Here is a 25,707-nt window from a genome sequence, read left to right on the forward strand (position 1 = left end):
ATAAACTATTACTTTTCTTTCATCAAAGTCCTTTCATACTGATTTATAATTCATAAAATAATTTACGAATGCTTCAAGGGAGAAAAAACTTGAAACTGATGTAAAGTGCGCTAATATTACTATTTGAAAAAAGTAACGCAAATTACTAACGAAATAACTAAATTGCTAATATTGCATCTATTGAAAACTAATGTAATTTAGCAAAAATAAATAAATCATTGTTCTTATCAAGAATAAATGCAATAAAAATTCATGTATATTTTCATAATAATTGATACATGTGTCTGAAAAAAAATTATGAAAATTATAAAACTCTTTGTCACGAAAATGTAATAATCATAAAGTACAATAGTATTGTCGACGAGTGGGAAAAAGATCATTCAACCGCTAAAAGGAAATTAATTCTTAATAAACGAGGCGAAAACATTATGAAGAAAAATCATTAAATAAAGTCTTTTAGAATAAAATGGAAATTGAATGTTTAATTTGTTCTTTATTTCGTTCATGAAATGCGAATAAGTTAATTAGTTGTAATGAATCACATTGTGAACAAACGAAATTATTTTATATGTTGTCGAAGTGTCTCTTCTCCGACTCGTGGATAAAATGTGTCGGTTCGACATTGATTAGGCATTAAATTAACAATTTATTAAAACTTATTCTCCAGTGCTTAGTATCTGGTCGTTTAAAATGCGTACATTTAAGTGGAAAATGTAACTTCTAACGTGTTTAATGGAATTAAAAGACATTTTGAATGCAGAGTTATACGAATTTTGCAAATTATGTATATTTTTATGAAAAGTATTGAATCAAAGGTACTAATTACACCGCTGAAGAATTATGCAAGCATTCAAAGTCAAATACGCAAGCATACCCATGCATGTCTGCGAAGCTGTGATTGTGGAGGAACTATAACTGCACGAGGGTTTGGGGCGATTTGTGTGTTCGTATTCCTTCACGATATTCGCCGTGTTTCTCACGAGAGTTGGGTAAATTTTGTAACGTTGTAAGATATATTTTAATTTTATAACAGCTATTTTAATTTGAAAGACCTTTCCTATCAACTCTTGTTTCCACTTACAACTCCCTACCAGAATGAGATTTTAGAATCGCATTGAATACAAATTAAGTTAGAAGACGCATTTAAGTAAGGTCAACTAACTTCGATAGAGAGTTTTAGAACTCCATAGTAGCGCGTGTTTCTACCTTCCGGCTAAGTTACTCTTGAAGCTGTTACGCTCGATCGTATATTACGTTTCTTTTGATATTAACCGGCTAGATTAATTTAAGGGACAACTACGTTCGATGATTGTGTTCAGCTTTGGCTAAGTCTCGTTTAGTTAATTTTAGTTTAGTTTCTTATTTCTTATTCTGAGTTAAAGTCCGAGGAGGCTTCCTGTAAGCCCGAGAAGGGGCCGACTGTTATTCTTATATGAATGAAATAAAGGGTATTTTAACCCTTACCTAGTCTACGTCTTAGTTGTTTTGAACTCAGTAATAAGTAGCTACATAGTTTACTATGTTCCTCGATATTCAACTTAGACAAAAATAGTGAGGGACCGTACAACGTATAAGGAACAATGAGAAGCCTCGAATGTCTGGATGACGGAATGAGATGGAAAACAGTAGGTAGATTAGAGGCAGGGCAATTACAGGCGCAGATGGCTACAGAACTCAATGTAACGTTCAGCATCGTGTGCAGTTTTGCGAAACGTTTCCGAACAGATGACAATTGAGAGTAACGTCCGGACACTCGGGCGGCTTTCATTGACTATTCGCTCATCGTCCGGCCTGCAAACAGTGTATCCATATCGAACAGACCTGGATAAGGTTGATCAAGATCCACAACGACCAATAAGGATCGTTAATTTGCTCTTTCAGCGCGGCGACACATGACAGCTACAGTTTCACAGTTCTCACGTGCGCTGTGTTCTACCCCTCGAACTCGAGTTTCACGGTCTATGGTTACCCCAATGCTTCACTAGGTAGAGATGTATGCCAGAAGTCCCGCTATCAGTGCCCCGTTCATTGCAGCATACAAGAGAGAATATTTAGTATGGTGCAGGATACATGAGCTTTGGACTCAATGGAGCGCCATGAGTTGTACAGATAAGTCAAGATTCGCCTGGACACCGAACATGTATCTGGAGAGTTTCTAGAACACGATGCCATCCCTTCCTCATTAGGAAGAAGGATATTACAGTGGTGCAGGTGTAATGGTTCAGGCAAGCATTATGCTGGGTAGACGTACACCCCTGCATGTGTTTCACAAATGTCGCCTGACTGCTATGAGGTATAGAAAGGAGATCTCGATTTTTCAGAGACGCAGCTAGTTCTGGGTTCCTGTTAATGGACGACAAATCTGGTCCATTTGGGATCAGTTGTTGAGTATCACGTGGAAAGTGAGGATATTTATCACACTGATTGACCGCGCAGATTTCCTAACATTGAGCATATCTGGTACGCTGTTGGAAGGGCAAGTGCGTCTTACCATCCCATTTTGAGAATCATCCCGGTATTGAAACCTGCTTTGCTGCAGTAGTGGGTACGACTGCCAGAGGAACTCCTTTATTACCACCTTTCCAGTATGCCGTCTAGCTGCTGACATCCCTGGCCGTGAGAGGGAATCATACTCCATATTAAACACATTTTCAGTTCGATATCACAACGTGAATTCTGGCCATCCCTGCAATATGAGGTTTACTGATAATCATGCGTACATAAATTTAACGGTACATCTCTTTCTATGTTATAAATATATATTTATATCAAATTTAATTAATATATTTTTATTTAATTTTTCAGAAATTCGACATAAGATGTAAAGTTTCTTAATCTCAATCACATCTTCAGATCCTTGGTTAGAGATTCACAACTATATTATGTATCTATAATATAGTTATATCTATAATATAGTATCTATAATATATATTATGTATCTATAATTCAAATGAGAGATAGTCTTTGGATTCTGTTATACTTCCGTTAAGGCAGAACGTGAACGCTAAGTGAAAGAGCACTTACAAGAAACCGGTCAGGAGAAGAAAATACTTGTCTGCTGCCGACAAACTAGATAGACTTGGGACTTGAACGGAAAATGGTGTTTGTACAACAGGAGATAAAATGCTGCCTACGGCAAAATGGTTCACGAAGTACTTTATGTGTACTTCGTACTGAGAGTTATTCAGATAGCGAAATGTAAATACGTTTTCACAGATATAAATTGTAAACCTACAATGGCATACAGAAGGTAGGTCTTTATAATAAAAAATAATAATTAAATTAACATTACTATGAATGTAACTGAGTCTACAGTTTCAGCGCTGTCACAATGAAACATGTTAGAAACATCTTCGGTGCTATTCCATCTGTTTCTCACGGACCGAAGATTTGGACGTTTCATATCTTACGCAATTTGAACATATTTTAAAATTAATAAAAATTTTATTTTAGTAGATTATTTTAAGTATTGGTATTTTATTTCGAAGGCGGAAATATGGATGGTAAGGATATTTACTTTATTATGAATATAACTTAATTTTAATTACAGGTTTTGATCCAGGACAAACTTTATCTTTGCTTGTGGGTGATAGATAAACGGGCAGATCTAGTCCCGAGTTTAAAGAACATCAACTTTAAGAAAATAAAAATACAGATTTTTAATAAAGAAATTCTCGGTTATCCAAAAATACGTTTATATTAATTTATATCACATTGTAGCACCACATTTAAAGAAAATAGATTACTAGAAATAGTTTTAAAACTTTACATTTTTGAAAGAAGGTTTTGAGTTTTCTATAATTTTAATTTACAAAAATAGAATAATATAAAATAAATTAATTAGAAGAATTAGAAAACGTTGCTTCGGAACTTGGAGCTTTTTTGGGCTCTAAAGAAACGATATCAATATCATGATTTCAATGAACAGATTGAAACGAAAAGAAAAATCAAATTTAAAAAGAATTTGCAATTATTGAAAAGCGTATATGTTTAAAATTTCTTGAAGGTACAAAATATTATAATATAGTTTTAACATATCTGAAACAAGAAGACAGATCCATTTTTAATTAAAGGAGATACTGGCGAGGATCCTTTGTCAGAGATTTGTGTTTTAGATTGTAAAAGAAAGTCTTAGATTGACAGAATTCAGTAGGTGAGAAATAATGCCCATGTCGATACAGGTTTTGAATCAATTAAAGAAGAAATATTTACATTAACAGAACTGGAAATATTAAGTGAAAGTATAATAGATAAATGCACATCTGGCTTTTTGGCATTGGGATATCATTTATTAAGATTATTTTTATGGAATATCCTTCCTTTTACCTGATTATGTACACAAAATGGTTAAAATTAAGTGTTTTTCAAAGAATGTAATTTTCTACTGATTATAAAAATAGTGACTTCTAGAGACTTATTTATTTTTTAAATTTCTTAGCAGAAATTCTACATAAGTTAATAACAAATAGATTAAATCCTCTTTTAAAAGTCTGGTAAGTGTTTTTCTAAAAGTTAGTTTCGTTCTTTGAAAGGTAAATGACTTAACTCTCTAAAAGACTGTTACTTCTTTAGAGACAGAGGAGGAAATAAAAATAATTACGTGGCTGTGGTTGTGCCTTACATTCTGTCGTATGCTCTCTGGTTAAAGATTCGTCAAAAGTTTTGAAAGCTTGTATGAGCTCTTGCATAGTTATTTTAATGACAGTATATTTATATATTTAACGGGCGAAAATGGGTGAAGACATTTTTAAAATTAGAGAATGATACCCTTAAGTTTCTGTTTTGGAGCCTCATTCCGCACAAACTGATAAGTAAAATTAATGTGCCAAATGCAGAGTTTAATGGCTGTGACGATGACTTGTTCCTATTAATTTATTATTCGTCACAAGAAAAACGCAGTTCTACTTTTAACAAGATTGAAATCATTATAAATGATCTGTGCAGTGGAGAAAAAATTAGATTTAAACTTGAAAAAACAGTAGCAGTATTTTTTCTTCTAGGTGGCGACTAGGCCGTCCAAGTTGAAATTTGATTATCACAAAATTAAATATACTACTAAAATACGTAGGAACACTCTTGATTCAAAAGTGAAGTTTACAGATCTCTTCATAAGCAAGAGAACGGAGGGAATTTGGAAGGACATGGTTTGTCCGTAGTTAAAGTTCCCCTATTCAGAGTTGCCTATCGCCATAACCGTTCATTTGAAAGGAATAAAACTATCTGCAGATGCAATGAAGCGATAAAAAAGACAATTAGCCAAAACAAAAAAGTTTCAAATATCTCCAATAGAGGGCATTTTTATTAACAAATCGCACATTTAGCTATATTTTTAATAATCATGATTGCTCAAAACGTATCCCATACAGTGTCATCATTACCAACTACCATTTGAACAAGAAGATATATGCCATAGTCGAGTGAAGTGAATGTATGATCATGTTGTGGTAGATTCAGACTCTTAACAGCCGTAATAATCGCTGTGTCTAAAATAACTAAGGACTTGAAAAGGTTTTAAAACAAAATTCCTATTTAACCAAACTTAGAATACTAACACACGTCCCGTGCTTAAGAAAATTAAACACCACTTGTGGCAATAAAACTAAAGTAACAGTCAATTCCCAAATTTAAAAACTGCACTAGTAGTCAAGGACTACACAATTATACACTGACAAAAAAAACTCCAAACACCGAGGAGTCCTAGGTAAACGGAATTTGGCAGGCGTGTTTATACATGTGAAAGATGATATATATTCAAATGTCGCGTCAAGCGCATAAGGGTGATTACCCGTAGCGTTATTATGAACTTGCAAATGAAGTTTGCTTTAAATACGTGCTGTAAAATAATTTGACGGAGTGAGCTGATGTTAATCAAGAATGCGTTTAAGAAGAAGCAAAAGCCGTTATCAATAGTGTGCATGATTGTTGGCAGCAGTAATCAAGGGAAGGCATTGACTCAAGAAGATTGGGTTGCGAGTGGCCAGTGTCAGAACTAAGAGGGAAGAGCGCTATATTCGGTGTAGATGCCCTGTAGCTCAAGCTAGAGCTCATTGGAAGACAGAGTGGAGATGTGTTGATGAAAGCCGGTTCTTCCTTGGTGCCAGTGATGGTCATTTGTTGGTTAGAAAGAGGCCAGTTGAGCGCCTGCAACCAACCTGTCTGCAGCACAGACACACCGGACCAACACCTGAAGTTATTATCTGGAAAACAATTTCGTATGACAGCAGGAGCACTCTCGTCGTCACGCACGCTGACTGCACAATTTGTACGTCAGTCTGGCAATTCACCTGTTCTGCTGCCATTCATAAACAGCATTTAAAAGTTTTTTTTTCAACAGATAACGCTCACCCTCTTACGGCTGTCGTAATCAAAAATACTCTATAAAGTTTCAACATGTTGCTTTGGCCTGCTAGATCATCCTATAATTTTCCAGTCGAGCACGACGATGACAGCTCCAGCATCATCTACAACCAGAATTAACCGTCCCTGTATTGACCAATCAAGTGCAACAGGCATGGAGCTCCATCCCACCAAATGACATCCGGCACATATACGACACAATGCATGCACGTTTGCATGCTTGCATTCAAACTTCTGTTGGCCATAATTTTGATGTACGAGAATTTTACATTTGAAATAGATCTTCTAACACATAAATTAACCTGTGATCGTGAAAATTTAATCATTTAAATATGTTACCCTAGATGAATCTATTGCCGAAATTTCATTACTCTAAAGTATTTTTTTCTTGGTTTGGGAATCTTTTTTTCGTGAGTATATTTAAATGTAATCTGGCGCCGAAAATCCTAACCGGGGTATCAATCTAATGTAGGCAGCATATAATGTAAAGCCAAATAATTACAAAATTATCAGGCCAGACAAAACTAAGTAACGTGGCCTCGAGAGGCGGAAACACGCTCTTTCTTACAATTCAGCAATCTCAGCTTAAATGCTCTCTAACTCATTTAGATACCTGGAGTGGAAACGGAAAGGAGAAATGATAGTAAAAGCTGAAATTATAAACAATTGTTTATTGCAAAATAAATAGTAACTGTCTTTAGATTAAGGTAACATGTTTAGGTTGTTACTGTGGCTGACCAGATTTGTTTCAATTTCCCCAAATCCAAAATCTTATGGAATCAGGTAAGGCGAAGGAGGAGGACACACATGATAAAAGTGTCTAATAAATAATGAGGATAATATGCTTCACACATGATAATACATTTCTAATAAATGATAAAAGTTTCTAAAAAAAGACCTTTTCTCTAAAATGCATTTGGAGTCTAATGGGCCGTACAGTGTGTGTTCTTCTTTCAAAGGAAATGTGCATGGAAGGTGCTTGCCAAGCCGGAACATTTGCGTTTTCTAATAGCATAATATATCGCTCCTAATGATCGAGCAGTTCAATGGATTTGGCAGTGGTGACTAAACTAGAAAGAACCTTCAAAGTATAAATGATGTAGTAAATTTACACCATGGCTTCATTTTTGTTGATTTCTGGGATCATTTTAAATTGAACATTTAGAACAGAATATCTAGGATCGAGCGTGGAACTTGTGAATCCCAAATTCGGCAGTTGTGAGCGATCTCTTAACCGTCCAATTGAACATGCGCTTCATTCTTCCAGAAGATGTGCAAAGACAATTCCGAATTGATCTTATAGCGAGTAGAAAGGTGTAGTGAGAACAGGAATCGTGCATCAAAATCATTGGCGGCTACATCTGAACTAATGAAATTTGTTTGAATAATATTGGAAGATGTTCTGCAGGATCTTAAGCAGTTAAATGTGGCCTATTGAACATGGTCAACATCTGTGTTACACGGCGAATATTAGTGCTGGCCTTTAAGTGTAAAGCTATATTCTTCTTTTTCCAGGCCAAACAGCCAATGATACTGATTATTTAGTTTTCATTATCATTTTACACAGTGCTTTAGCAGTGACTGGAAGTATTCGAATCCCCCTTTAAAAGTGCGAAGTACGGAATCGGCATTTGATAAAAGAATATAAATATCAATCTGTGATCTTGCAAACTCAAGGTCAAACTCAGTTTGGTTACCTAAATATAATTTAGTTTACTGATATGCGATGGATTAGGAAATTTTTGATGCCACAGGAGAAGATATCTAGTAATCAGCAAAGAGATAAAGCATGTTTCTTGATAAATTATTTCTTGTAATCAGTGAAATTGGCGTGTATTCTGATCGTTCTGGGCATGAAGGGGAGATGGTAGTTGTACATGTTGTACATTTGTTGTTTGTTTTTATCGCTTGGAATTCTATAGCAGACGTTGTGTGCTACAAAACGTGACTTCAGTAGACTAATCTGAACCAATCAAAAGCACAAATACAGGTACAGAAACAAAGGATGTGGTGCACAGTATAAATTGACAATCATGATTGCTATGGTTAACTCACATATATTCTTTGTGATTAATGTTCGAAGTTCAACTCCTTTAATTCTAAAACCCATTTAAAAGCTTTTTTCGTTTTGCTAAGAATGACGAATTTCTCTTTCACATCAACTTTCTTTTTTTTTCTCCTTTTCTTTTATACACACACATAAAAGTAATTCATAGAAGATGCACTTACGCATAGTAATCTCGTAACAAATGATGCCATTAATGCTAACGGTCTTCACATTATGTTTTTAAGAGTTCATAAATTGCAAGACATAAAAATAAATCAGAGTTAACATTTTTTTTTAAATTAAAGAGCAAATGAACACATTCCACTGTCATCTGTTAAAAGGTAAAAGCTTTTTCTTCCAGTTTCCCAATTTTTTTGCCCCCCCCCTTTTTTTTTTTTTTTTTTTTTTTTTTTTTTTTTTTTTTTTTGTTGTTGTTGTTTAAGAAGGTTAAATAAAAAATATAATAAATTATTCTAGTAACGATATAAAATGTGTCTTTAGAATATTTGGAGGGGTCTGAGTTAGAGGACTAATATCTCTGTCATGGAATAAGACAGACTTTTTTTCACTTTTTGGCTCAGATGGCTTCTTTTTGTGCTATTTTTTAACTAATAGATGGATTCATAATGGTAAAAATTTCTGTTTGAATTTGTAATATACGTGTCGTGGTGTTCTGCTACAATATTGTCACAGCTAGTTGTCATGGTAAGTGTTTTGTGACAAAGCATTTCAGGATTTTGTGAAGTGATAGACAATTAGTTTGTAATCATGTAATATGTGATCTACCGCTCTTATTTTGTAGAGTCATTAGGCTAATTTGAAGCAGGAGACAAACCCCCTTTTACAGAGCGTTCGGGGGAAGATCCAATCGCCAAATCCTGGTGATGACGATTTATCATCCACCTCATTTTAGTTCGGCTGCTACTGTAGTCATAAGATTATTTTGAACCAGGAGAAGTGAAAAATGCGCAATATCCTCGCCGGGACTCAAGCCTGGACCTCCCGAATATGCGCCGAGTGTGCTACTGTTACACCACGAAGGCACGCTGGAAGGAGGGAGAAAATATCTTATATTTTATTTATGATTTCTTTCTGAAGTCATGCTACGTATTGTTATAAGTCATGATGATATGTATTGTTATAAGTACATATGTCACTAAAATTCCAGGTACTGTGCATGATGTTAGCTTTAAAAGTCATTTGAATGGTGTAAGATGTGGATGACATTTTCCCATGATGAAAGTTTATGATTGAGCATTATTTTCCAGCGTTAACCTTTGATTGTGATACGAACGTTTTCAAACATATTGTTGGAGATTTTGTTTCCAACATTGTCCATTTTGTTCAAGCTCAGAAAAGATGAGCGGGCACTTTGTTTTTTACAATGAGCACTTCCCGTTTCTCGAAAACAGGTTACCAAGTGGAAAATCATTGTCTTGTTAGCACCAAATAAACGATTTTCAAAGCCAACAGCATAAACGTAATTGGAATTTCAAGTAATATATTACTCATAAAAATATAGCGCTGCCTTCCCTTGAAACAATTTGCCATTAATATCCATTTTTTAAAATTGGTGTCGACGACTTTGGGATCACCGTGTATAATTTACATTATAGCCTAGCGTAACCTGTCTTAACACTCCACTGTTAGTGGTACTTTTGGTATGTATCTCACGGGCTACTGTAAACATGCCGTGAGGCATTGAAAAACTAGAAAATTACAGTTTGGTTCATAACCTATGTGTCGATCATATAGCGGTTTTGTACAAATTGAGTGAAGTTTCAGGTTTATTGTCTAACGACTTAGCAGAACAAATTTAAGATTCCCTATACAACAAAGTGAAAAAGAAGTTACAAAAACACATTCATAGCTCTAGTTGAAGATGTTTGGTACTCCCGGCAAACATTAGAGAAAACAGATTTGTACCGATCTAACTGCTTGATGAAATATATAACCATATGAGAACACCATATAGAAGGCCTTACGAAGAGAAATCGTGCGGTCAGTGAAGAGTACCAACTTCTTTGTTTCTGGAAGAATACCTTCCATTTGGAAGCTTATCTCTCATTAAAGAATTCGAACGTTTGATCTATACAAACCGCATAAATGAAGTAATTGAATAAGAATACAATAATGATATTTATTCCAAAGAATAAATTTAAGTTAGAATAAATTTGAGAGTTCATTTATGTCAGTACTGAACTCGAGCTATTAATATTTTAATTAAATTTCTCAGGTTTATATTAATAAAATTATTTTATTAAATAATTACGCTGCGCATATTGAACAATAGGTATTAATTATACATTTCTCACTGTTTTGCGATCATATATTCATCACATTTTTCGTTTAGTTATTAATTTTGTTAAATTAAATTATCTAATGATGACTAAAGATAAAATTAAGAAAATATCATTCATCAAAATACTTTCACTTTAACCTTGAATTTCTATCTCTCATTTTATTTCCCTTTTTATACTCACAGTATTTTTTATAGAATATTAAATAAGTTAAAATTATATTTCCTTTGAAATTCTGAAGAAAAATTTCAAGTAAGTTCCCATTCGACATCATGTGATTATATTTAATGTTATTGCAATTATTCCAAGGTATAATGAAGTAAATTTATTGTATGTAATATGTTTTCTTAAATCATAAAATCATATTTATTAATTATATTCATTAAAGTCATAGTCAGTAAATATATTTCGGTTCTCGAAATTAAAATCTAATATATAGTAATTTCCACTTTAGAAGCATAATGGTCTTTGTTGTTTTACTTTAAACGCTTTTGTTTTGCAATTTATTTCAAGTGCACATTGCCAGTAATTATAAAAATGATTATAAATAAATTTTCTTCTATGCAATACAGAGTATTCTCTAATTTAGAAAATTATTGAATCGTAGTAATTTCGTGCAAATACCGTGCACATTATAATTTACTATCGGTGGCTTTCAACAAATACATATACATGGTTTCTTGATAAAGGTAGAAACATAATGTTATGAAATGGATTAACATCAGTTTTATAAGTTGTAGTAAAACATGCGACGGCTTTTTTCTTTGCTATGAATTGAAGTGTGAGTAAGTTAAATATGACAAGACACGGAATGATTATTTTCCTAAAGGAAAGAATGCTTTTGTGAAAGGCTTATATTGCAAAACTGTCTTGTATTGATATTATGCTTGGAGAAACCACAAAATCCCATGAAGATTGTTCAACAGCGGAAAATGAACACGATAAAGCACATCAATGTTTCGCCACATTAGCCACGTTTTTACCTGTGATCCAGTGTGATGTTTTTGATTTGAATATGACCAAATGATATTTAAATTTTAAACATTTTTTTTTTCTATTGTTTATGTAAGAAAGTTTTCTTTGAATTCCAGAAAAATACGATCCAGCTATTTTGCTTTAAAGAAATTATATACTGATTTAAAATACATTTTGATGTTTCATAACATACTTTGATTTATTATGAATGTTTTTCAGAGAAAGTGGTCTTAAATGATGTCTTCATTTTAAATTTGATTGAAATCGTAAAATCAGAGATATCCAAAGCTTATCTTATAATAACAACTTTGCACTAGAATTGGAGAAGCATGTATGAAATCAAAACGATTTTTCTGCTTTATCTACTAAAAATAAGATGAAACGAGAGCAGCAAGATATAAAAATATTTATAAAAATATTTACTGGTAATAAAAATAAGTTTTTCGAATTTTTTTTAGTTATTTAAAGACTGAAAATAATTTTTTGAAAATTCATTAAGGAATTTTATAACTAGTAATTTCGTGCTTAGGAATGTAATAGATGTATACAAACTAAATAGCTTTAGAATTTACTTCATTATACCTTGGAATAATTGCAATAACATTAAACATAATCACATGATGTCGAATGGGAACTTACTTGAAATTTTTCTTCAGAATTTCAAAGGAAATATAATTTTAACTTATTTAATATTCTATAAAAAATAGTTTTACAAACTACACTCATGTCCATTAATTAAGGATAATGCAAAATCAGGCAAAGGAAGAGTTAGAAGCAAAACAAATTTGACTTATTTGTAAAGCTTATTTATTAAGAAAAAGGTAAAGAACAAAAAAAGATGCTATATGTTTGATATTATTAAAAAAATTAGCGATTTTTTCTCCCTGGAGCAAAGTAAAAAAACCTATTTACAAAAAACCAATATTACATGGTTTGTATGATTGTTAATACATTGTATGTCTCCCAGACGATGTAATACAGTCCGTACAACGCCTAGGCATGCTGAGTATCAAATTATCGATCTGATCTTCGGGGATATTACACCACTCAAAAAGCAATGCTCTCCGAAGTTCCGGTAGACATGTAGGAGGAGGTTGACGGGCTGCAAATCGTCGGCCAAGCATGTCCCACACGTGCTCTACTGGATTCAAGTCCGGTGAGAATGCTGGCCAGTCCATACGGGTGATATCCTCCGATTGAAGGCATTCGCTTACGATGTTTGCACGGTGAGAATGGGCATTGTCATCCATAAACACAAATTGTGCGCCCATGGCGCCCCGAAACAAACGTACATGTTGTTCCAGAATGACGTCCCGATAGATTTGGCTTGCCATGGTTCCAATTTGAAAATGCAGGTCAGTTCTGGAACCCAGAATAATTCCATTTAAAACGAGCACTCCTGCACCACCGTAACGGTGTCGTTCAATGATGTTTTCTTGGTGGTAACGGGTACCTGGAGCTCTCCATATGAAAGTCCGGCGAGAATCAGACTGCAAGCTAAACCTGGACTCGTCGGAAAACATCACACAAGCCCACTGTTGCGGTGTCCACAATGCGTGCTCTCTACTCCAGGTTAACCGCAGGCGACAGTGAGTTGCAGTAAGTGGAACGCATCTGACAGGTCTACGAGCATATAGACCAATCTGCCCTATGCGTCTGTACACGGTCTGCCTTGAAATTGTCGTACCAGTGGCTGAAGAGAGCTGACGAGACAGGTCTGAGGGTGTGTTCCGCCTGTTTCTTTTGACAGTAACTGCCAAATACCGGTCCTCATTCGGTGTTGTAACTCTAGGCAACCTGTGCTGTAACGTCTACTCACATTACCATCATCTTGGAATCGTTGCCAAAGCCTGGAGATGACACTCGGCAATTCCAAGTTCGTCTGATACTTCCAGTTGGGTACGCCCACAGTCCAGACGGCCGATAATTCTACCACGTAAAAAATCATCCAAATGCGTCCTTTGTGTCATAACTATTCGGTTATTTGCACTGAAATGCTTATAAAGCGCCTGCGAACAATTTTACTTCTTTACCTGTATTCCTTATATATCACTCTCTTACACTCTCGTCATTGTGACGTACCATCGGTGTCATCTGGTTACTTTCTGAAATTTGCATATGATTCCTGAAGATGTGTGTAGTGATTGATTTTACAGGTGATATATTTATTTTAGAGTTCGACTTCCGCGTGACTCCGAATTATCCTTAATTTATGGACATGAATGTAAACAGATGTATACAAACTAAATAGATTTTTCACTGTAAAAAGAGCAAATGGTGATTGATTAACTAATGGTAACAAAGCACACAAGGAGGAATACCTTTATGAAAAATTTGCTAAAAGACCTGTTCAATAAAGCAATAATACGTCCTTCTGGACTGAATACTGGACAAATTACCATGTTCAACGCAGCCTTATCCAGTTGTCTGATAGTACTCGTAATATATAAATGAATAATGTTTAAGTAATATAAAGCATGTGAAATTCTGAAAAACTGTTCTCAAGATTTTTCAATTATTGATAAGATTCCTCTATAATGTAACAAATCTGAAGGACTAAATAATTTGCCTCTTTCGCTGAATTGTTTTTAGGACTTGCCTGTAAAGCTGGTTTTTTAGCATATATAGTGTGAAAGCAACAAAGACAACAATCCATGAAACAGCTTACTTAAAACAATGGGGAAGTTTCTTCGGAGTAAAGATTGAACTAATATGTTGTATTCGTATTCAGTCATTTAGTGTGAGAACATACGTGTGTCTCTGCGTAATGAAAATATAAAATATACAATAATTCAATATTTGTCAATTTGCTACGCAAATAAAATATGCGTTAATTATTAAAAAATAAAAAGTTATAATATTTCTGAAAGCTTCTCTGACTGTTAACTAGAATCTTTTTTTTTTTTTTTTTTTTTTTTTGTTATTATTATTTTAAAGCTGATGCTATCAATGTTATTTTTTTCATTTAAATGGAACTGAAAAAATATCAGAAGGTATTCAAAGATGATAACTATGTCTTTATTTCTTTAATTAATTATTCTATACATGTACTTCAAAATAACTTAGAAAAACTTAGAAAGCAATTTTAACTCTGTGGATGAGAGGATTTCTAAAACATAAAATAAATGTTTATATTTACACATGGAGAAAGTTCAGTTTGATATCGCAATCACTTTTTTGAAGAATTAAAAACAAAATGTTTTTCATCTTTGCGTGTAAATTTCGCAGTTGGTTAAGAGTAAATTGCCTGACGTAGGTACTTTTCCTTTGGGTATTAAACACAAAAATCAAAAATTGGGAAAATTTCAGAGACCAGTTAAAAAACAACTTTCCAACTCATGTTGGAGATTGGTGGTTTTAAATAGTAAAGAATATTCCTTATTAAATTTTTAGGATACGAACATAGACGAGGATATTAAGTATTATTCTGCAAGGAAAAGAAAGTTTTTGTTTTAAACTTCTTGAAGCATAATTAATGCATAAATAAGTGTAATTTTTTTTACTTTTAGAGTTTTAAAGAGTCTAGGCAGTATGTTTTCATAGACTTCCAGTCCCAAATTTATGAAATGCTCTATTGTATTTAACACAGATTTCAGAAGCTTCCCATTCACAGAGTAAAATGGTTTTTCTAAAATTTTATAGTATAATTTTAAAACATATTGTAGCTGGAAACATTAAAAATACATATCTAGGATAACAATCCAAGGAAATAAAGCTCATAATCACATTTCTTCGAGCATTCTGTATATGATTCATATGTACATTCTGTATATGTATAGATTCATATAAAATATGTACACCTTGCACAAAAAATGGGACTGTTCAATATCTCCCGTTTCACTTTGAGTCGTAAAATTAAAAAATGGAAAAAATTTTATTTTGTGTCAGAATATCTTCGTTAGAACAATGCTATATATAAATATAATATATATTCTAAGTCGAGCTTTCGAGGTGTAAAAAGTGCTAGTTAAATTTCGTCAATTGGTCCAGTAGAACGGGAGACAGAGAACTGTCCCCTTTTCTTGTGCGATGTTTACATATAACCTGTATATTTGAAATAAAATGAAAATTAAGAATATTTAATTTTTTATCATTATTTTTTAAACATCTCGTATACATATTTATTCAGCAGTGATTATACCGAATGTAGTGTATATATATATATATATATATATTAAATTCAATGCGTTTTACTTTTCGTGTGCGTACGATAAGTTGGTGAAAATGTATATCGTGAACTGTTACAGGTAAAAATAATATTCAAATGAAGGAAAATGAAATAAGAAAATAAGGATATTTACATTGCTGTATAATATAAATTTTAAATTATATAATCTATACTTTTATTTTACTTAATTTTAGAAATGGTTTTTATTTTGTTATGGAATTTATTTTTTGTCAGTTTGGAAATTTTTATAATTCATTTTGATTTTCTAATAAATGTTTGTCACATTGTGAAATATTACAGGGAATAAAGAGCAAAATTTTGCTACTTTATTTATTTATACGCTTATTTTATCAAACTCTCGGGCATTTGAAATCGGGATCTGTGTTCTTACCAGTTAAAATATGATTGGTTATTACTGTTTTCCTCTCAACGTAAGTGAATAACCGGACAATTTTGCGGTTTTGTCTGTTTGTTATTCTGACTTTGCTTGTTCATTTGTAATTGATTTATGTATTTCTTATAAAAACCATTTTTGTACTTAAAAATACATAGTTATTCATTTATTTTACTTCTCATTTATTTCTTTCATTTCTTAACATTTGCTGTGCTGAAGCTATAGCAAACTTATTTTCATCATATTTTTCAGTTTTCTAGGGCATATTATTTTATAGCTAACCTAACCCTAGCTAACCTAAATAAATTTTTTGACGTTTATATGGTCATATTATTATATTTATTTCTTTGTTTTGTATTTTTAGCATATTTGACAGCAAGCTTCACTTACGACTGGCAAGCTCCTTTCTCAGTGTATTATATGGCTCAGTGCATCGGTCTCACAGCTGCTTTCAGCTTTAGTCCAGTATTGGTGAATGATATAAAGATCTACATCATGGCTGGACTTCTAGTGATTGCCATCATACCTTACAGCGTACTCGAATTACGGCTTCACAGACAACAGAAGATTCAAGACAGATCTGCCGAACTTTAAAATTTATGTGATTTTTTAAAAATTTTATTACTTCATTATTTATTCCTCTAATGATCTGGTCATTTTTGTGAATTATCATACATACCCATTTAATCCAATTTAAGATGCTGTTAACTACTCCTGTAATTTAAAAAGGAATTTTTGTGAATCTAAACCACCATCTTGAAGGAAAGCTTTACATCAAGATTGAATGATTACGTAATATTTTAAACGTGTATCTTAAAGGAACGTAGTAGGTATGCCAAAAGATGCAACCAGTTTTGAATTAACATAATGTTTGATCCAAAAGTAATGTTATTTCGCTGTTCTCTGCCAGTATCAGGGAACAGACTAGCATATAATGTAGCTAATGGACTGTACAAGAGCGCACGTTATAAAACATAGGTTATAGAAAGATAATTTTTCTCTAAGAAAATGTACAGGTGCACAAAATTTACTTTATTTAAATCCCTCTGATTGTATGTAGATTTTCCAAGATGAAAACTTGTGCTTCTGTTGCAAACTGCAATGTTATATGTTACGTACCGTGTTGCGTATTGTTGTTTCAAATCAGCCAATTCAATAAACAATAGATACTAAAAACCTAACAGTGCGCAACGTCATTACATTATTAAGTTATTTTCTTTCTTTCTTTTATTTTCGCCACTGACAACGCTGATCCACAGAGTTAGGTTCTTATCAACGTTTTGGATCCTTTCAATGAAATAAAAAAAAATTCTTTGTGACTTGATTATAAAAAGTAAGAAATATTGGAAGAAATGGAACAAAGAAAGCACATAAGGACACTATTACAGTATTATAGTATAAGTTGGACATACAACTGTAAGGCAAGGGTGCGGCTGCAAGTACAGATATAAAGTTGAATCAGTACAAATATTTAAACATTACATATCAAAAATGCGAAATAAATCTCATTCAAAATGTAATTCATAAAATGCTATTTCTAAAAAAAAACATGTTTGTTTCTTATGCCATATCGAGTAAAAATATCAGTCATGAATATGTGTTAGAACATAATTAATCTATACAGTAATTAAAAGATGCAAATACCTCTTCATTGCTTATATTAAAGATTTAAGGATCGCTTAAAATTGCTTGCACCTTTTAGTGGCACACTCTATTATATCTGAAATGAAGTATTATGACTATTGCTAGTAATTTTTTATTAAATAACAAATATAAAACTTCAGTGATAATATTTAAAAAGTATTATTAAAGCAAATCTACCAAAGCTATTATTTCTTAGCATATCGTATTTTTTATATCAAATTCTTAACAACAGACATAGTGAGTAAATTTACTGAACAATGTCTTAAGCTGTATTCTAAAATGTTTTTTCAGTATAATTTAAAATGAAATATTGAATGTTTTTCTACACATATCTTGTACACCCCGCTAAAACACGAACCTGCATTTTTTGAGTTGAGAGAAATATTTAAATGTTTTGTGCATATATAGTTCTTTACCTATGTAACCACCAACTACAAATTTGATATTTTGCTGCTTTCCTCCACACGCTATTCTTAGATCATTTCTCGAAATTTCACATTCTTTCCAAAGAGAAAGCGAATAATATTCACTGAAAACAATATAAAAGTTTTAACTTGGTTCTAACATTTCCTATTTTAATCAAATTCCCAGAAATACTACTTTTGAATGCGCATGAAATTGCCATGTTGATGACTCTATCTAGGAACGACTCTGACTCTATTTCTCTGATTCTTACTGAGACTGAGTTCGAAAATATGAGAACATGATTTAAAATATAAAAATGTTCTACGCAGAGTTCTTTCTTTTTTTTTCAAATCTAAAAATTTAAATTAATTATTCTAGGAAAAAATTGTTTTCTCCATCTTATATATTTAAATTACTACAATATGTAAGTGCTCGTAATCTCAATTTTATGCATATAAATTTAAATAATTTTTAAACTGGGATTTGTTTCATTCTAAAATTGTTTGAGTTCTGCGAACTCCAAATTTATTTTTAATGTAAGTACATTCTTTATTTTTTATGTATATTCGTTTTATAATAAGTATAATTTGATATAGTTTTTACATGTGATGTTGTGATGTACAAAATCTAGAAAACGGGATATCTAAAAGCAGGAACTGTAGAATTTTCAAGTTGAGAATGATAGGTTAAAAACGTATTCTACGATTCTATTATATCAGTATCTATAACTGTCGGGTGAGAAATTATATCTTACGGAAATATTTGAGACGTTTTGTGTGTACTAAATAATATCTTTATGTTAGAATTAAATAAAATTACACCAGTCATATTTTCTCTCTATACCGAGTCAAGTATTATCACTGTGATATTTTATCCTTTTCTACTTTTGTAGTTTGAAACATTTCATTCGCTTCCAGAAAGAAGAAATAAGTTCACTCTATATTTTGTATTTTTGGAACTTATCTCCGTGAAATGATCTTTCTTTTGACAGTGTTTTTTCTCAAACAATATTAGAGAAGTTTATGAACTGAAATATATTATATTCACGTATCATTTTGGAAGAACACGCATACGATCACCACTCTAATTAGTTTAGCACAGCGTTTATTATAAATGTTCTTTTACTAAATATTTAAATATTAAGAGATGTTTCTACTGTTTATGTTCATATTAGTTTCTGTTTGGTTATATATGTTTAGGCCTTTACGTTGTTTAAAATTTATTACACAAATTTGTTCCGTCTTTGGCAAAATGTATGTAATTTCCAGTTAACTAATAATGTTTCAGTGTTAAAAATAACTCTATTGTTTAATAATTTCGTAAATACGAAACTCCTAATTATTTATAATATAAAAAGAAAATTATTCATTTTAGTTTAATTTGTTTTCTAATTTACATCCCTTTTTTGCATCTTTAACACAAAATTGCTTTGCGTGTTTACTGCATGATATGTGATTATTATAATATTTTCCTTGCCAGTTTTCGCTGCATCCGATGGAAACTAGTCATAAATGAAGGTTTCAGTTGATAAAACCGTCTTTGATGAAATATTTAATAATTATCCTCTTGTGCCTTTTAAGACTAAACATGATAACTTTTTACATTCTCAGCTATTATTTCTCGATTTTTGAAGGCATCTGAATAGACCAAATGCGATTGTTAAGCTTGAATGAATTTTTTTTGCGGAGTACAGATTTTTCCATGCTGATTAATATGCAAAACTTTACATTTTTATTAATTCTTGTCTATTCAGTTAAAACTTCTTTCACTATTTTTATCATTTCTCATGCAGATTATCTGAAATAATTTTTCCCAATACTAATAGTCAGTAATTTGAATTCACGTATAACTTTATATGTCATAATAAAAGTCATTACTTAAGTTCGCAGTATTATTTGAGTTTATGTATTCGTTAACAGTTTTATAAAACAAATATTTGTAGTGATAACATCAAATGACAAACCATATGTTTATTTTTGATCTTAAAAACGTTTGTGTTAAACGTGGCTGATATAGAAAAAACTTTATCTGCTAACGTTTTCTGCTTCATATGGGTAATTTATTTGTCAAAGCAAAATTCTTAAGAAGAAGTTTAAAAGATTTAAGAAGCATCAGAAAATTTAGTTAATTGGCAAAGTTAAAATATGTTGCAAGAAAATTCACGTATTTCTTCTGATACATATATAGTTTTCCATATGGATAGTGAATTAGACGAAGATTGAATAATATATATGTTAATAACGAAAACAGAAAAATGAAAATAACTAAAGGAAAATTTTGAAATTTTGACAACAAAAGTGAAATTTCTTTATTTGATTACGTTAAATATATAAAAATTTATTTATTAAAATATTTCCATGTATTAAATAAGCTGAATGTTTGCTATAAAGGAACTATTTTGTGAAATTATTGTGAATTTGGGGTATGGAAAACTTAAAAATCTTTATTGAGAATATCTTTACTCAAAAATTGAATATGTACATAAAATAGTGTCGCAATTAAGTTTTTATTATTCACAAACTGTCATTATTCAGCATGATCATAATTAAGGTGCTCGATTTATATATTCTTATGATTACAGTAGACAAATACTTTATAATATTTCTTGTGTGTGTAAAATAGACATAGTTTTCTTATTAAAAAAAGAATCTTCAGCTGTATATTTGGAGTACTTTAGAAAGCCACACCAAAAAGGGAATCATTTGCATGAGCAGTGAATAACATTTAAGAATTATTATACCATTTCATTTTTCATTTAATGTTTGCTACTGTAAATCACTTGCGTATTTGATCTTCTTATCACATAATCCTGTCAAAGTAATGGAATCGTGTTATATGATTTTGTCATGTTTTATGTGCTTTACATATTGATAACCGTTCTCTATTTGACTGTGTGTGGTAATTTTCATAACTACCGTTGTACATAATTACTTCATAAATATGCATATACATTATGTATACTGTTGTATATTAAATACAAAGTATATTGTCTATTCAAGCAAAACCAATTTCTTAACAGTATTTCCCGAAAATGAAAATTAGTTATTATTATTAAATAGTGTTCAGTGCGCTCTCCGTCTAATTACTCAAGGTATCTAAGCTTGCTGTTACATGCTTTTATTCTATCGAATGGAATGTAATATATAGTGTTCAAATTAATATATTCAAGTAGGCAAAAGTGTAAAAATGTAGAATGGCAAGTACTATATAGTTGCATAATATATTTTCGCGGTTCTTTCAAAGAGTTATGTTTTTAATTAATAAATTATATTTTATTTAATTGTTTGTAAAGAAACAAGAAATAATCAAAATGGCTGACCCGATTTTAAATGGTTTTAATTAGAAGTCATATATCTGCAGAGTGACAATATATGATATAAATTTAACTAGGAATAATTCAAATTTAGAATTTAAGGGTTTTAAATGACTTGAAAATACTTTGTCCTACGGGCTTGAAGGACTTCAAAATTCATCAGACTGTGTCTATTAGAAAAAAGCTGATATAAGGCAACAGCGGACTATTCTATTCTCTGAGTGTGCTCAGTTAAAATTGGAATAAAGCTGGGCAAAATCATACATTCATCGGTCAGGTGCCCCAAGCCCTTGATCAACGATTTTCTCACTTATACGAAAACTATTCATGAGATTGTTCTGGTGACTATATATGCAGAGGCGATGAAATTAAGGTATATAGCTAGATGATATAACACAGCGACCAAAGTGTTCATTATGACTTCAGAAAAAATTGTTTTCTCCATCTTATGTATTTAAATTACAGCAATATGTAAGTGCTCGTTATCTCAATTTTATGCATATAAATTTAAATAATTTTTAAACTGGAATTTGTTTCATTCTAAAATTGTTTGAGGTCTGCGAACTCCAAATTTATTTTTTATGTATATTCTTTTTATAACAAGTATAATTTGATATAGTTTTTACATGTGATGTTGTGATGTACAAATCTAGAAAACGGGATATCTAAAAGCAGGAATTGTAGAATTTTCAAGTTGAGAATGGTAGATTAAAAATTTATTCTCCGATTCTATTATATCAGTATTTATCATAGATCATAAGATGTACAGAAACGTTTTCAACTCACATGAGGACAGAATAATCGTTACAATGAAATGATACCACCTAAGATTTTGTGCGGCATTCTAAGATTTGTGGATTTTCTTTGTCATCCAATATACGTAAATCAGATTTAAACTAATAGGCAATACGTAATTGTCGCCCATATGTGCATGGAATCGGCTCAGTCATTTTGAATAAGTCTGCGTAAGCGAGATGCAGTTTGCCTTTAAAGCAAAAGTAGAAGAACCTTTAACCTTTAGCATTAAATTAAATAATATTTTTATGAGCATAAATCTGCCAATCTGAAGTAAAAGTAAAGTCGAGAAATTAAAGATCTAAACTGTACTAAGACAGAATATTTGGTTTACATCCTTGATACACAAAGTACAGTGCCCGTTATCCAGTTTCCAGTTGAATGATATCTTAATATTTTTGCATGGTTAATGTTAATTAGATGTTTGGTGTTGCACGACATTTTGTGGGCTAAATAAGACATTCACTCACCAGCTTTGACCATGAACTGAGATATACGTTGCTGTAGTTATGAGAAAGATGCCCAAAAGTTTTGCAGAGATGAATGGGAAAAGGCAGAAAAACTTCCTATGATGATTAAAATGATAAAAAGCTTCCTTTGGCTTTCCTAAGATTCTTTTCGATCGAACTAACTTTACATAACAGTTTATATGTTTTCAATCCAAAGAATTCGAGTTCTTTCCCCTTATCTCTGGCTATCATTAATAATATTTGTACTATAAATTTAAATAAAGAAGTTCTTAGTAATTCTTAGCAAAAAAAAATCTAAAACCGTTTCTCCTTTAGAATCATTATTTTTAATATGATCGCAGTTGTTTAGCTTTTATTCAGATAAACATTTATCTTGTAAGAATATTTTACTTAAACCGCTTTTTTAATTGATTATCTCAATGATTGATACTATTCATTGAAACTTTAAAAACATAAATAATCAAAACAAGTTTCATTCTATCAATGCAGTTCTATTAAATACTAAAAGTCTTGAAATATTGCATTATAAAAACATATATGAATGAATATTAATGACTTTCTTTGAACTTGCATAAGGTTTTCTCTAAATTATTCAAATCCGTAAACTCATATATATCATTCTTCTTTCGTAATGTATCGTTTACTATTCTGTCATAAATTAGTATATCTATATATATATAATTGTTGTCAGAACTAATATGTGTATGAATAAATAATTATATATATGCTCAACTTAATTTGTGTATGTGTTTGTGAAATTTATATACTGAAATTTGATATTTATTTAGAAAAGTAAATATGTTTGCTTTAACTTGGCTAGTCATCTCTTTATCTTATTTTATTATTAGGTTATTTTGTTTCGCTCTGTTATTTAAATTAGAGTATTATAAGAAAAGGTAATTTTATTAATTGAGAAAAAGTTTCTACAATACTGTTAGGAATTTAATATATAATAAAACAAAGACTAATTCGAATCACAGATATTATATATTAATGGTGATTATCGACATACAGTTGCAAAATTTTTAAATCGCGATTCCTTCTGCTGTACCAATGTCCATATGCTTACCAGTTACAGCATTTGCCGGAGGATGGTTGTATCCATCGGTCATTCTGTCTTTCCATCATTTAAAATGTCGTACGCTTTCTTCCAATTTACGGGAATAAGGAAATAGAAAGGAATTCGCATAAATAATTATTTTATTTATAAGATCACAAGCAATATAATGTTCAGAATGTTCCAATTTATGTCCAGACTTAAGTAAGAAAGACTTTTCCATCAAGTCATCTTGAGAAATGATACCTTCTTAAATGCCTTGGAAGCGCATAATAATTTTCTCTAAATCTACGTAAAATTTTACATAAGGAGCTATATTAAGTCAGAGCGGCTAGAAGAACACATTGTTGTAGGTTAGCTAAAATTCAGATGGAGTATTAAAAGTCCAAAGCGTAGGATCACAAGTCCACAACATAGGATGAAAAGTCCAAAAGTTTTAGTTCATTAATTATAACATTCGGTATATTTCAGAATTAAAAAACAATTGATCTTAGAATAAATACTTTTGTTTTCATGTAATAGGAAGGAAATTTCATCATATATAAAATTTAAATTTTCTTATGAAAATTTATCTCATTATATTCTATTTAATTCAAATTCGAAAGATTCAAATAAATCAGACTGCCATGCTTCTTTGGATAAAAAATAAAATTTCTTTATTCTTTTTAATCTTATACAAAATTGCGTAAAGACGAGCAATAACTTATCGTAAATTGTCTGCATAGAATCAAATGTTTTAGTACTTTAGCAGAAGTAATTAAATGTGAACGCTGAAAATAGCGTATTATTTATTTTTAATATACCCAGAAATGAGTTAATGATTAAACTGGAAAGTACTTTATTTGTCGGTTGATTGATTTTCATTTCCTTCTTTCATTTGTTCTTTATTTCTATTTTTGCTATTTTCTACTGAATACTTTAAAAAGTAATTGTTTGTAACAAGAATAAATTAGCTCAGTACATGAAGTATAAAAGAAAAGCAGACTTTTGAATAAAGTGCATTAAAAATAGCAAACAATTCGTATTCACTTTTCCAACCCAGAAAAGATATAACATAAAAATAATAAAATTATTTCCTTATTCCAAAGGCGGAAATTCAGACTCAAGGATTGCTTTTTATTCTCCCTTGAAGGTGGAGTTTTACGAAAAGTAATTTATATTTAAGAATTATTTCCATCTTCCGGCAAAATATTATTTATTCGCCGAGGCTCTACCTAAGATATTGACAGAAAAAATAAATAAAATATAACGGTATCTCGAATATTCTCATTCTATTCAATTATTAAAGAAGTTATTTTTGTGACTTAATGTATGATATGACATATATGACTTTTATGCTAATATCTGTTGCATTCAAATTTCAAAATGGTTTAGTGAAAAATGACATATTTTTCATCTCTAGCTTTTATTCCCAATTCAATAAAACTTCGAAGCCTGTCATATGTGTGAATAATTATCACTTTTGATGTTTCCAAATCTTTTGTAATCCATGCTTTTGTGAATTGAAATAAAGATCTGTAGAAACACTATTTCAGTATTTTAATTCAAAAATATTCGTTATTGCATTCATAAAATGAATGAATGTTCAATAGTAAATTGCACGAAGATTCTCAGAATTCTCGTATATCTTTCTCACATTTTCATTTTAACAGATTATTGTTAACCGTTATTTTTTGAACCAACGTCATCTCATTGATATTCTGAATATAAATTATAGAGATCCCAATTTAGTACCGGAGGAATAAAGCAAAGATGACATCTATTTTAACGAAAGTATATATC

At 31.3% G+C, this 25,707-nt stretch overlaps 1 protein-coding gene across 2 annotated transcripts in view; it reads left to right on the plus strand.

Moving 5' to 3' along the window:
- Positions 1 to 25,454, plus strand: part of LOC118181872 (N-acetylglucosamine transporter UNC93A-like) — a 214,623-nt gene extending 189,169 nt beyond the window's left edge. For both annotated transcript variants that reach the window (XM_035351100.2, XM_085819134.1), the window contains exon 5: positions 16,606 to 25,454. In XM_035351100.2, the coding sequence (XP_035206991.1) occupies positions 16,606 to 16,835 (230 nt within the window). In that variant the 3' untranslated portion in view covers positions 16,836 to 25,454. The remainder of the gene's footprint in view (positions 1 to 16,605) is intronic.
- The last annotated feature ends 253 nt before the right edge of the window (positions 25,455 to 25,707 follow it).

This window comes from Stegodyphus dumicola, chromosome 6 (assembly GCF_044657685.1).
Source record: "Stegodyphus dumicola isolate Sdum_Otavi_A_Nest chromosome 6, ASM4465768v1".
Taxonomy (NCBI): domain Eukaryota; kingdom Metazoa; phylum Arthropoda; class Arachnida; order Araneae; family Eresidae; genus Stegodyphus; species Stegodyphus dumicola.